This window comes from Erinaceus europaeus, chromosome 1, assembly GCF_950295315.1.
Source record: "Erinaceus europaeus chromosome 1, mEriEur2.1, whole genome shotgun sequence".
Taxonomy (NCBI): domain Eukaryota; kingdom Metazoa; phylum Chordata; class Mammalia; order Eulipotyphla; family Erinaceidae; genus Erinaceus; species Erinaceus europaeus.
Window position 1 is genome coordinate 21,735,432 of NC_080162.1, and position 13,345 is coordinate 21,748,776.

The 13,345-nt window shown below is 38.5% G+C and overlaps 2 protein-coding genes across 2 annotated transcripts in view; both read right to left on the bottom strand.

Moving 5' to 3' along the window:
- The window catches only part of SAR1A (secretion associated Ras related GTPase 1A), a 140,902-nt gene that overhangs the window by 52,089 nt on the left and 75,468 nt on the right, over window positions 1-13,345 (bottom strand). The gene's annotated exons all lie outside the window — the stretch shown is intronic.
- Window positions 1-13,345, bottom strand: part of PPA1 (inorganic pyrophosphatase 1) — a 33,621-nt gene that overhangs the window by 14,328 nt on the left and 5,948 nt on the right. Inside the window, exons 3-5 of the mRNA XM_007524145.3 lie at window positions 4,885-4,938; window positions 3,396-3,515; window positions 286-372 (exon numbers count right to left, since the gene is read on the bottom strand). Coding sequence (XP_007524207.1) covers window positions 286-372; window positions 3,396-3,515; window positions 4,885-4,938 — 261 coding nt within the window. The remainder of the gene's footprint in view (window positions 1-285; window positions 373-3,395; window positions 3,516-4,884; window positions 4,939-13,345) is intronic.

The following is a 13,345-nucleotide window of genomic DNA, read 5'->3' on the forward strand; positions in this document are numbered from 1 at the left end:
ATTTGTAAACATTTATTTATTTATTTATTTCATTTGATAGAACAGAAAGAAATTGAGAAAGAAGGTAGATAGAGACAGAGGCAGACAGAGGGACACCTGCATCCTTGCTTCACCACTTGTGAAGTTTCCCCTGCAAGTAGGGGCTGGGGAATCAAACCCAGGTCCCTTGTACATGGCAACACGTGCACTTAACCAAGTGCACCATCACCTGTCCCCCTAGTCACCATATTTTTAAAATATGAACTTTGTATCTTAACACTGAAGAAACATTTCAGGTTCTATTACCTTGCTTCCAATTTCACACACATCTATGGGGTCATTGTCACCACAACAGCCAGTGTTTTCGTCATTGTGTCCTGGGTCTTCCCAAGTCTGAAAAAAAAAAATAAGGCTTAGAATATATCGTTCTTACATATTCCATTGACAAAATGGGTCATACTTACATTAAAAGGCAAAATTCCCTGGGTCTTTGTGCAAACACAGAAATCTTTAGCCATTTTTCTAACTCTTAAAAGTCTTTTTTTTTTTAAAGTAGAAATGCTTCGTTTTAAAAATCTTTTTAACATATTTTTTTGTTTTATATTTATTTATTTATTGAATAGAGAGAGTCAGAAATTGAGAGGGAAGGGGTGAGGGAGAGAGAGAGAGACTTGAACTGGGGGTCCTTGTGCATTGCAACATGTGTGCTCAACCAGGGGGCTTGAACTGGGGTCCTTGTGCATTGCAACATGTGTGCTCAACCAGGTGTGCCACTACCCAGACTCTAAGAAGTCTTTAATCACATCTAAGAATCTTGACTACATATAATTTTAATACTGAAGTTCCTTTTGCATGCATAATGCTAAGCCAAATTAAAGCACTGAAGTGGATAATGACTCCATTTAAAACAGACAAAAAACCCAAGTACCTAACAACTGATGCAAACACAAATTTGGACCCAAACACTAAAAGATATGAAAGGAAAAGAGGTTCAATGAACTTTTCATATTTACTATCATCCACTAGCTAGATAAATAAGCTTCTAAAGTAGAAGTAAGGAGGCAGTAAGACTACAATGAAAATGATGAGCTGCGAAGGTAAGCGTCATCACTGCCCAGCAGCCAAGACTGAAAAGCTTAATCAGGATTCTTTGAAGCTTTAGCCTGTAGGCTTTCCTTTTCCTGCTAAATTCTAAGACAGAATCCTTGTAGAATACCTCACGAAAGTCTGTGTTTGCTAGGAGTTGGCTTAAAATATAATAGCTATTTGATCTTTTTCTTTCCCAGTCTAGAACATATTTCTTGAGTTTGCCTACTCAGTTGGAGGAAAGGGAAATAGAAAAAAGTGAGAGGAGATAAAAAAGGTTTTGATAAAAAAACAAATAAACAACCAATCAAGATTCCAGAAGGATAAATATCTCAGCAATGCCTTCTCAGAGGGAAGGGATTTCAAGGCTAAATATGAAATCATCTGAAGCACAAGGCAACATGCTATAATTAAAGCAGACAAATGACTTTGAGTTTGACCTATGTGTTAGTAACTTATAGTGCTTCCCTGTAGAGTCCAATTAAAAAAAGCCTAAAGGTTAATAAAAAAAAATAACAGGAAAAAATACTGAATATTTCATGTGGAAATCGTTAGTACAGCAGCATTAACCTAGCCAAGTCAAAATTAAATGGAGATAATATATTTATAATGCACATGATTTTTTTTTTTTTAACCTGAGCACTGCTCAGCTCTAGCTGATTGGTGGTGAGGGGGATTGATCCTGGGACTTTGCAGGCTCAGGAATGAGAAACTCTTTGCATAACCATTATGCTATCTACCCCTGGCCCCTTTTATTTATTTATATTTATTTATTTATTCCCTTTTGTTGCCCTTGTTTTATTGTTGTAGTTGTTATTGATGTCATTGTTGTTGGATAGGACAGAGAAATTGAGAGAGGAGGGGAAGACAAAGGGGGAAAGAAAGAGAGACACCTGCAGACCTGCTTCACCGCCTGTGAAGTGACTTCCCTGTAGGTGGGGAGCCTTTTTTTTTTTTTTTTTTTTTTTTTAAACACGAGCACTGCTTTGCTCTGGCTCAGTGGGAGTAAGCCTGGACTCTGGAACTCCAGGCATAAGAGTCTTCTTGTATAACCGTTATGTACTATAACCCCTACCCAAAAGACATGATTCTAATGATTCTTCATTCAAGTATTAAATAAGAACACTACACACTGGCACTGTGCTGGAAATTGATAAACAATGCTTTATCAATTTGTTGTCTGCTTGGGGAGACAGAATCCCCTCAACACTTTACCACAAAGACCCTGCTTTAAAGAAGAAGGAATCAGTACACTGAAAAGACAAATAAAGATGAACAGCTGTGCAAACTTCTATGCACGAGGTAGTGTTTTATAGCTCACAACGGCCAATATCTACATACTATTAATATCTCAGGGGGAAGATATTAATGTCTTTAGGAGAAAGAAACAGGAATGTTAGATAAGATAGGAAAGCACTGACTTGTGATTTGAGTGTTAGTCTGGTGCCAAAAAACAGTGCTTTTCAGCACTAGGAAATACTGCTTCTTAATGGTTTTGTCACTTACTCGGTAAAGAAAGAATTTTTATAACCAGTCCATATAGGAATTTATCTGAGAAAACAGAAAACTTCCCAATGTGAAATTAACTGTTTAAATACTTTTCACTTCATGTTGAAAATAAGGTCTCGAAAAATGAATTAATTTTTTGTTTTTAAAATTTACTACAGAAAAACTATTTCTTTTTTGTCTTCACTAGGGTTTCATTGCTCCACGCCAACTTTTCAGATAAAAAGGCAGACAATGGGGCCTGGCAGTGGTGCACCTGGTTAAGTGCACAAGGACCTGTGTTCAAGACCCTGGTCCCACCTGCAGGGGGAGAGCTTCATAAGCAGTGAAGTATGGCTACAGGTGTCTTACTGTCTCTTTCTCTATCTCCCTCTCTCCTCTCAATTTCTCTCTGTCACTATCCGATAATAAAAATAAATAAATAAAAGGCAGATAAAAGGTATTGAATCTTTCCCCAGTATCATGGGGGCCCAGGGTTCCAAACTGTGTCACGTGCAGGAAAAGCTGGTACTTTCCAAGTGAACTATCTTTCTGAACATGTTCAATACTTTTATTCACAGCAAGGTATTTTTTGTTTTTGTTTTGCAAGAGAACACATTTTAAGGGGCCACTTGGTGGCACACCCAAAAACCATATGCAAGGACCCAGGTTTAATCCCTAGTCCCTTACTACAGAAGGAAAGGTTCATGAGTAATGGGTTAGTGCTGTAGATATTTCTCTGTGTCTTTTTCTCTCTTATTCTATCCCCCCCTCCATATAGTCACTGTGCCATAATGATAATCCTGGGGGTGGGGATAATTTTAAACAACTGCACAGAAACATACCTGAGGGATGGCCCCATAGTTCCAGATATATCCTTTATAAGGGAACAAGTTTGCAACATAACGAAGTTTTCCTTTTTTCACGTCTTGTTTAATTGGGTTTAAAGGGTCCTTTGTAGCAATCTAAATTAAAAAAAAAAAAAAAAAAGAGATTCAAACCATTGTATATTTGAATGGGAAATACTCCAAATAAGAACCTGAGGCAATAAACTGTCAAATATACGTTACCTAATTTCCATTTCAATGACACGCTCATGCTATTTTTTTTTTTTTTTTTAATCTCTGGGACTCTGCCAGCACTACAATCCACTGCTCCTGGAGGCCGTATTTATCGGGTAAGACAGAGAGTAACAGAGAGGAAGGGGAGATGGAAAGGGAGAAAGAGAGACACCTGCAGATCTGCTTCACCACATGTGAAGTGACACCCCTGCAGCTGGAAAGGTGGGGACTTGAGCCGGGATCCTCATGTGGGTCCCTGCACTTCACACTAGGTACGCCTAACCCAGTACTCCACCTTCCCACCCACCCCCATGCTAAAATCTTTATAATTTGAAAGCATTAGTTTCTCCATAACCAGACCTTACATAGAAACTTTATTTGAGGAATACAGGTAAGTTTCAAAGAAAGGGAACAGAACATATATGAATCCCAGAAAGCAAAAACTAAAACTGGCTTGAATAAATCCTAACATTTGAGAAATGAAAGTACAAAGATTTTTTTTTTAAATATTTCATTGGGAGGATTAATGCCTTACAATAAATACTTATTGTATTAGTTGTTAGTACATATGTGAAATTTCTCAGTTTACTGCAAAACACTCTCACCCATAGCCTAGGTCCTCCTCCACCATCGTACAATATGACCTGAAAGCTCAGTTGAACGCACATTCTATAACGTGCAAGGACCTGGGTTCAAGTTCCCAGTCCCCACCTGCAGGGGGAAAACTTTACAAATGGCAAAGCAATGGTGCAGGTATCTGTCTCTCTACCTCTCTGTCTTTTCCTTCCCTCTCGATTACTGTGTCTTTATTCAGATAAAAAAGTAAAACAAAACACGTAAATATCTATAACAAAAGCCATATAGACTAATTGTCCAGAAAGAGATTTATAAAGTGCAACAGAACTTTCAATATGATCACTTGTAACTGGGGTGGCAAGAAAGGTCACTGACTCTGTGGAGAAGTCAACGACGTAATTAAAGAGAAAAGACAGGGGAGAAAAGGGTTAGGGTTAGCTTTGGACTTGGGGAATGCCAGGAACAAATGGAGTTTATAACGTATTTTCAAATGGTAAGTGGTTTGGTTTGGTTTGGTTTGGTTTAGTTTAGTTATGAGAGCACAAAAGGGAAATTGACAGACTTAGGGAGAGGCAACTGAGAAACAGAATGGACTAGAAAGCCAAAAATTTAGACTGCCTAACTCTTGAGCAAATTAGTGTTGACTAGATCAAAGGGAACACTTTATATTGGACTATCGATGTAAGGTGAAACATACCTCCATTTTTGCATTTGACCAGCGCGGTACTTCAACCACCATGTGGAACACATCCTGGAAAACACAGAAAGAGATGGTAACAGAAGCTAATTTGCTCACTTACTTCACTGATCTCATTAGCTCGAAGTTAAACTGAGTTGTAGAAGAGACAGATGTGGGTAAATTACAATGGATTAGGCCAAATGTTTAAAGTCAAGAACTACTTTCTTGCAACTTTTAACTAAGCAGAAAAACTACAGACTTATATTTAAAAGTATAGATAAAATTTCTGTCACTTATTTGCGCCCCTGGTCAAACCAAGGGAGACTAACATGTTCTAGGGGTTTCTGCTCCATGCTTCCTGATGTCTACTTGACAGAAGATAAAACCCACAAAGAATAGAGAGATGATTTAAATCCAGGACAGAGCAAAGTATTCTATCCTTGTAATTACTCAACGGTCTTAGAAAAAGTAACACCAATTGCTCATGGGTGAGAAATTACACATCCAGTCTTTGATTACATTTCATTCTATTCACTGTAAATTCTCAAGAACTGTAGATGACCATCTAGTTCCACAACTAAGACATTAAAATGTGTATCTGTCCCTTCTGTATGCTTTTGTGACATTTATACACTATAGAAAGTATCTCTAAGGAGATTTTAAGTTTGAAGTGAAATTATTTGTTTGCAAACACAAAATTAAAAATATAGGAAAGTGATAATCAACATAGAATAAGAAAAACAGTTAAGTGAAATATTAGCTGTGCATGCTTTGCTTTGCCACTACTTTCCAAAAAGAGTGCACAGTGCACTCTTTTCGCTGCTTCTTTTATGTTGCCTAGAGTAAGTACTCCAGAAGTGTGCATTCTGTGTTTAGTTAGAAAATTCCATTGTGGGGGTTGGGCGGTTTTGCACTGGGTTAAGCGCACGGGCATAAGGAGTCCCCCGCTCCCCACCTGCAGGGGGGTTGCTTCACCGGCGGTGAAGCAGGTCTGCAGGTGTCTTTCTCACCCCATCTCTGTCTCCCCTCCTCTCTAGATTTCTCTCTGTCCTATCCAACAACAGCAATGACAGCAATAATAATGACAAGGGCAACAAAATGGGAAAAATGTCCTCCAGGAGCAGTGGATTCATAGTGCAGGCACCAAGCCCCTGTACTTGGAGGCAAAAATATAAAAAATAAAACACAAAATTCCACTGTACATTTAATTAATGTCTGGTAAAAGTAGAAAGAAAGAAAGAAAGAAAGAAAGAAAGAAAGAAAGAAAGAAAGAAAGAAAGAAAGAAAAAAAAGAGGCCTACATATCTATATTGATAGATGGGACAAAATAGGAGGGCTAAACTATCATGCAGGATTCAGGAAGCTTTGACTGTCTGCAGAAATGCATTCACGTCAATGAGATGAGAGTTGGGGGTGAGAGGAATTTACAGATACATACATACTGCAGGGAGATGGGAAATTGTACCCGTGTGTCAACAGCTATACTATAATCCATTAGTTCTCTCCACCCCCGTAAAGTTAAAGAGCAAAAGAGAAAGAAAAACAGAAAGAAAGAATAGATTAATGTGAAATTTTGTCTTACATTTTAAGACTGTGGGATAGAAATACTTGATTTACTATTCTTAGGGAAAAAAAGTTTTTTTTATAGTGAAAGCAATTATTGGTTATAATTCAGTGCTACTGGAATAAAACCCTCCTATCATCTCTGACTATAAAGAAAAAAAGTGTGTCTCCACCTTCTGCACCCCATAAAGAATTTTGGTCCATACTTCCACAGGGATAAAGAATAAGGAAGCTTCCAGTGGAGGGGATGGGATACGGAACTCTGGTGGTGGGAACCACGTGGAATTGTACCGTTATCTTACAATCTTGTTGATCATTATTAAATCACTAGTAAAAAATTAAAAATAAATAAATTGATTAAAAAGTGTGTCTGTGATTAAGAACAAGTCAAGGTTTAAAACTGTCTCAGCGGCAATGTCATAAAGGTTCACAAGATGGAGCTGTTACTACAGAAAGGAGTAACAGATGCGAGCACAAGGGAATGGTTAATTTTTTCACAGAAAATATTACAAAAATGAATAAACTGCTTTTAGAGACACGTCACTAATTCATAGTTTGGAATTTACAGTTAACATTTTAATGGCACTAAGTGATAAAAATGTACAGATCCTCAAAATCCCATTACCAAGCACCGCAGACCTATATAACTAATGGAATTACGCTCAGTTTTAATAACAACTCATGCAAATAGAACTCAGTGCTGGAAGTTTTGATGCTTTTTAGAAATTAACTGGGCTGGGAGTCGGGCGGTAACGCAGCGGGCTAAGCACACATGGCGCAAAGCGCAAGGACGGGCATAAGGATCCCGGCTCAAGCCCCCGGCTCCCCACCTGCAGGAGAGTCGCTTCATAGACGGCGAAGCAGGTCTGCAGGTGTCTTTCTCTCCCACTCTCTGTCTTCCCCTCCTCTATCTATTTCTCTCTGTCCTATCCAACAACGACGACATCAATAATAACTACAACAATAATAAAAAAAAAACCAAGGGCAACAAAAGGGAATAATTAATAAATAAATATTAAAAAAAAATTAACTGGGCCAAAAACAGCCAGGGATATCCTGCAAGGAGACTGGTAAGTGCATTCCTTCATTTTTATTAGTACCTGTGGAGCAACACTATTATGTGTCAGAAGACAAGCCGTGAACAGAATAAAGGCATTTGCAACCACCCAAGAGTTGTCTCCAAACCAGCTCATTCCAACTTGCAGGCCTCAGATTATTACAGTTTGGAGTTTACAAACCTAGGTTAGGGACTAGTCTATTAAATGAACATTTAGCACACTTTCAGTTGTATGTAGATGTTGTAGTGATTACCATAGTTAATTAATTAAGGTGCTATCTGGGACTTCGCCATTCCAGCTGACCTTGAGAGACTGAAGTTTCTTTCAACGTGTTGGGGGTCAGACTTGAACCTGGGTACTTACCTTGTTAGGCTTTTAATTGCACTAATTATACAGGATTGTGAGAATGTAGTGATCAAAGGTTTCGTCTCTAAACTTGCTACTTTTTTTGTGAATCAAGTCAGTAGTCTGACAAGTCATTTACTAATAAACAGGCTTTGCTTTTTCATAGACTACTCTTACTAATGCGTCAGTAGTTATGTGCATATATAGGGAACATGCACTTAACTATTTCAATTACACCTTATCTCTGAATCTTATCAAGTTAAATACATATAAACACTTTATGACTTATGACCTTTTTCCAACAGTGCCTCTGAAGTTCAGTGAACCTCACATGCTATATTTCAGAATTATATAACTGGTGGCCCAGAGGGTGGTACAGTGTTGAATTTAACAAGCCTGTGGTCTTGAGGCTGATGCCTACCATATCTCTGGTCTCTCTTTCTCTGGTCTATCAACTAAATACAAATAGCAATAAATAAACAAATGACAAAAAAATTAATTACATAATAGACTTAAGTTGGCACTTTCAAGCTGACCCAGACTACTTCAGAAATCAAAGGGATAACAGACTCAGGAAGAAATACAAAAGCTAGAGGCTTATGTAAAATGAGTTGACTTTTTTTTCATTATCTTTATTTATTGGCTTGAAGCTTTACATTAGGCTCAACCTGACGCTGTTGACTGGCTACGGAAGAAGGGCAAACGCTAGAAGAAGAAGAATTTATTGGCTAGAGACAGAAATTGAGAGGAGGAGGAGATAGAGATGGAAAGAGACAGGGAGACAGCTGCAGCCCTGCTTCACCACTTGTAAAGCTCCCCCCCCCCCCGGGAGGGGGGCTGAGCTCAAAACTGGGTCCTTGTGCATTGTAACATGCACTCTCAAGCAGGTGTGCCACCACCCAGCCCCACATGAGTTGACTTTTGTTAAACTTCTAGAAAGATGTGGAGTATAAATCTCCTATCAGAAGAGTTCAAGAGGATTGGCAGGACAGCTCACCTGGCAAGGTGCCTGCTTTGCTATGTACGTGATCTAGGTTTGAGCCCAGAGCCCGCTTCTCTCCCCGTCTCTATCTGAAAAAGTTGGCCTAGAATGGTGAAGCCCTATCAGTGATCAAAGAAAGTAATTAATAAGGACATGGTCCATCCCCATAAAAGTGACTTTTAAAAAGGAGTAGCATAAAATAAATAAATAAATATTTTTTAAAAAAAAAGGAGTAGCATTTTTATCATCTCTAAGACCGATAAGCATTAGGAAGGGTTCAACAAGTGACAGTGGTTCTCAGCTCTTCACTTTGAATTTTGTCACGGAAGTTAAGTTTTCTAAGTATAGAATATTCTAACATGTTTAAAGTCAGTGGGCTCCTCCCTATGCATCTATTTAGAACAGCTGGTTGAGCACATACTTTAGCATGTACAAGGACCCAATTTCCTACAGAAGGGAAGCTTCAGGAGCAGCGAAATAGTGCTGCAGGTGCCTCTTCCTCTCTATCTCCCTCTCCCCTTTCAGTTTCTCTCTCCTATCAAAACTCAAAAAATAAATGAATAAATAAAAGGAAAAAACAATCACCAGCAGTGAATTCATCAAGTGGGCACCAAGCCAAGCCCCAGCTAATATCCCTGATGACAATAAAAATAAGTAAATAAATAATTTTTAAATTATTTGAAATATTAATTAATTACTTCTTTTCTTTACCAGAGCACTGCTCAGTTCTGGCTATTGGTGAGTGGTGCTGGGGATTGAACCCAGGACCTCAGAGATTCAGGCATAAATAATCATCTTGTGCAACCATTCACACTAGGGTTATCCCTGTGGCTTGGTGCTCCCTGCAGTCTTTTTCTTTTTTTTCCTCCAGGGTTATTGCTGGGCTCAGTGCCTGCACCATGAATCCACTGCTCCTGGAGGCCATTTTCCCCCCTTTGTTGCCCTTGTTGTTGTAGCCTCGTTGTGGTTCTTTTTCTTTTTTCTTCAGACTTAATCAGAGAGACAACTGCCCCTGCGGCTCCAGACAGACTATGACCCACATAGTTAACGACTGCCACCTCTCCAGATTCAAAGGAGGTCTCGAAACTTTACATCAGGCTCAACCTGACGCTGTTGATTGGCTACGGAAGAAGGGGAAGAAGGGGGAAAAGGGGAAGAAGGGGAAGAAGAAGAAGGAGAAGAAGAAGAAGAGAGACACAGAGGGAGTGAGAGGAGAGACATCAACAGCACTGTCACTGCTCCTAAAGCTTCCCCCCTGCAGGTGGGCAGGGGGGGCTTGAACCTGGGTCCTCACACATGGTGATGTGTACACTCTATGCACTATAGTTTTTATATTGATATTTGGTCCCACAATAGTCCCAGAGCAAAAAACATCTCTACAATTAAAAAAAAAATTTTTTTTTAATTCCATGGGGTGGGTAGAGGTGGTAGGAACTTTTGATGGTGAGTGTCATGATTTACATACATATGCAGATGTGAAACTATATCCCTGAAATCTTATTTTATAAATCACTGTTAAATGCCTAATAATAAAAAAGATATATATATATATATATATATATATATATATATATATATAAAATTCTATTAAGTATTTGCTTTCTTCCACCTAGTAGGCTTGGAAATAATTCAATGTACCTGAGTCACAAAAATTTCTAGGAAGGCTACACTGATCTAAGGGCAGGGGAAGGAACCTAAAACAAAGGTCCTCAGAGTAAAATATACGTCTTGGATATTTTTCATTTGTCCAGCTGACTGAGCTGTATTAGAGGTACTAAATAGCATGTCACATGGCTGTTCATTCTAGGAATAAAATCTGTGGGTGCACATACAGCAAAGTATTTACAGAAACTTTTCATTATATTGCGTTAAAAAAATATATATATATATATGCCACACTCTTCTGGAGCCAAGTGAATCATTTGCTTACAATAGAATTCCAAATAATTTGTGTTCCACGCCCTTATGTTTTGTTTATAGCAAACTTCCTTCAAAACAACTGTTTCCTGCTTCTTGGGCAAGAGTCTATTTGGGGTGGGGGTGAGGGGCAAGTACATCAAGCTCACTGCTCCTTGGCCAGTGTTTTTTCACTTTGCTTTTTTTTTTTTTTTTTGCCTCCAGGGTTATTGCTGGGGTTCGGTGGTGCTTGCACTACGAATACACTGCTCCTGGAGGCTATTTTTTTCCCTTTTGTTGCCCTTGTTGTTTATCGTTGTTGTTACTGCTATCGTTGTTGTTGTATAGAACAACGAAAAATGGAGAGAGGAGGAGGAGACTGAGAGGGGGAGAGAAAGACACCCGCAGACCTGCTTCACTGCCTGTGAAGTGACTCCCAGGGGCTCGAACGGGATTCTTGCGCCCATCCTTGTGCTTTGCGCCATGTGCGCTTAACCTCCTGCGCTACTGCCTGACCCCCTTTCACTCAGCTTTTAAGATGTAGGTAGAGAGAGGTGGACAGACATTGCTTCACCACCCCCAGGAACCTGCCTGGTGTTGGTGTTGAGGCTCCAACCTGTTACTATGGTTATCTCCCAGTTCCCTCTCAGGTAGGAACCTGAATGCTAAGGATTACTGCAGTCTGCCCCACCAGTAAAATCCAGAGTTGTCCCAACAACTTATGCTTTTGAGCCAGCCCAGAGTGGTACAAATACAGATTCCTCATCTGACTATAAAAATGAGCAGTCCTGTACAAAACTTCAAGGAACTGCAGAGAAATCTGAGTGCAGACATTACTGTGCAACATTCAGATATTATCAGTTTCCTATCTGGGGTAGAATAGTGTCTAGCAAGGGCAACAAAAGGGAATAAAATAAATAAATAAATAAATAATTCTTAAAAAAAAAAAAAAGAATAGTGTCTAGCATTGACAGTTATGATCTACATTGATGTTTGAGAATTGATTCTAATCCCAAAAGGGAGAAGCTTCACAAATAGTGATCAGTACTACAAGGTAGTGTCTTCTGTTTCTCACGCCCACCTCTATCAACAACGACAAAAGGCCATGGGAACAGTGGAGTTGTCTTGCAGGCAAGACAATTTGAGATTGAGATCCTGCAATACCCTTGGTGGTGAATAAATAAATAAATAAATAAATAAATAAATAAATAAGATTTATAGCCACTTCCAACTACGCATAAGGCACAGCAAGGTGTTTACAAATCACAAAAGGGGTCTCCCAGGACCACACTGGCATCCTCAATCTTAGACATCCAAACTATAATTATTTTTTCTTTTATTTTTAATTGAATAGACAGAAATCGAGAGGAGAGAGAGATAACTGTAGCACTTCTTCACCACTCAGGAAGCTCCCCCTCTTGCAGGTAGGAAGACATTCAGACTATCAATGACACATTGCTGCTGTCTTTAAGCTACCTAGTCTATTGCATTTTGTTAAGGCAGTTGAAGCCAATTAAGAGATATGCATGAATAAAGAAAAAGATGCATGTCAAGGAAAGATTTTCTTGGCTTTGCTTATCTATATACCAACATATCATCAATAAATGTATAGTCTCCACTTTATACTCCATCTTTATTTAAAATAGTCAGATATTATGGCAAAATACTTCTACATACATATTAATTAGACAACAGATAAAGAAGGATCCTGCAGTTTGCATCAACTTCTAGAATATCAGGCGTATCAAATTAGTTTCTGAATAAGTAGAACTTCAAGAATCCCACAGGAGCATGATGATAATGATGATAATGAAGGAGCTCTGTAACTGGCATCTAACTGGTCTTGGGCTGTTTGTTTATCTCTAGTTGGAGCCCAACTCAAGTAGCTCCTCAGAAGCAATACAGATTAGTTCATCTGCCAATATCTGAGTGTCAGCACAGAACTTTGGCAAAATTCTTACTACGTATACAGTGAATTTGACTATTTCTAATAGCCAAGCTCAGAAAAATATTAATACTCATTGCACACAGGTTAAAATTTCATCTTTACTTTGGTTTTTAGAATTACTGGAATGTGACGTTGACAGGTAAATTATGTGTCAACTTCTAGCTAAGGAAGATCAATAACCCTAAGTTTCAGTTAAGATTTGCACTCACTGTGAGTAAAGCTTTCTGACTGGATGAAAAGTTAAAATCTTAGGTATAAGAAAGAACAAGACCTTCATCTCTGCATCTGTTTCTTAGTATAGTACTGACTTCTACTTTAAGAACCACAAGTAGTAGTTCTTAAATCAACATGTCTATTTAAGTTTGTACAAGAAATGTATGCTCTTTGTAAAAATATTAGAAAATATAAAAAAGGGAAAAATGTAAATAAAAGCAAAGAGTCATTACAAATCTATTCTCCAAGAAATCAAAAATATTTTGGAATATATAACTGGGCATTTTTCTTAGTAGAGACTCCTATCAGTTCTGGTAGACCTATCTGTGTGAAAGTTTTGTCAGCTCACTGAAATGAAATATATAGGAGTAGGTGTCTCTTAAAAAGTCTGTGGAGTTAACATTAACTTTGCAGACCTTGCCTACCAAAATTCAGTAAAGTCCTATGTTCACTGAATAATCAAGTTTATTTTTA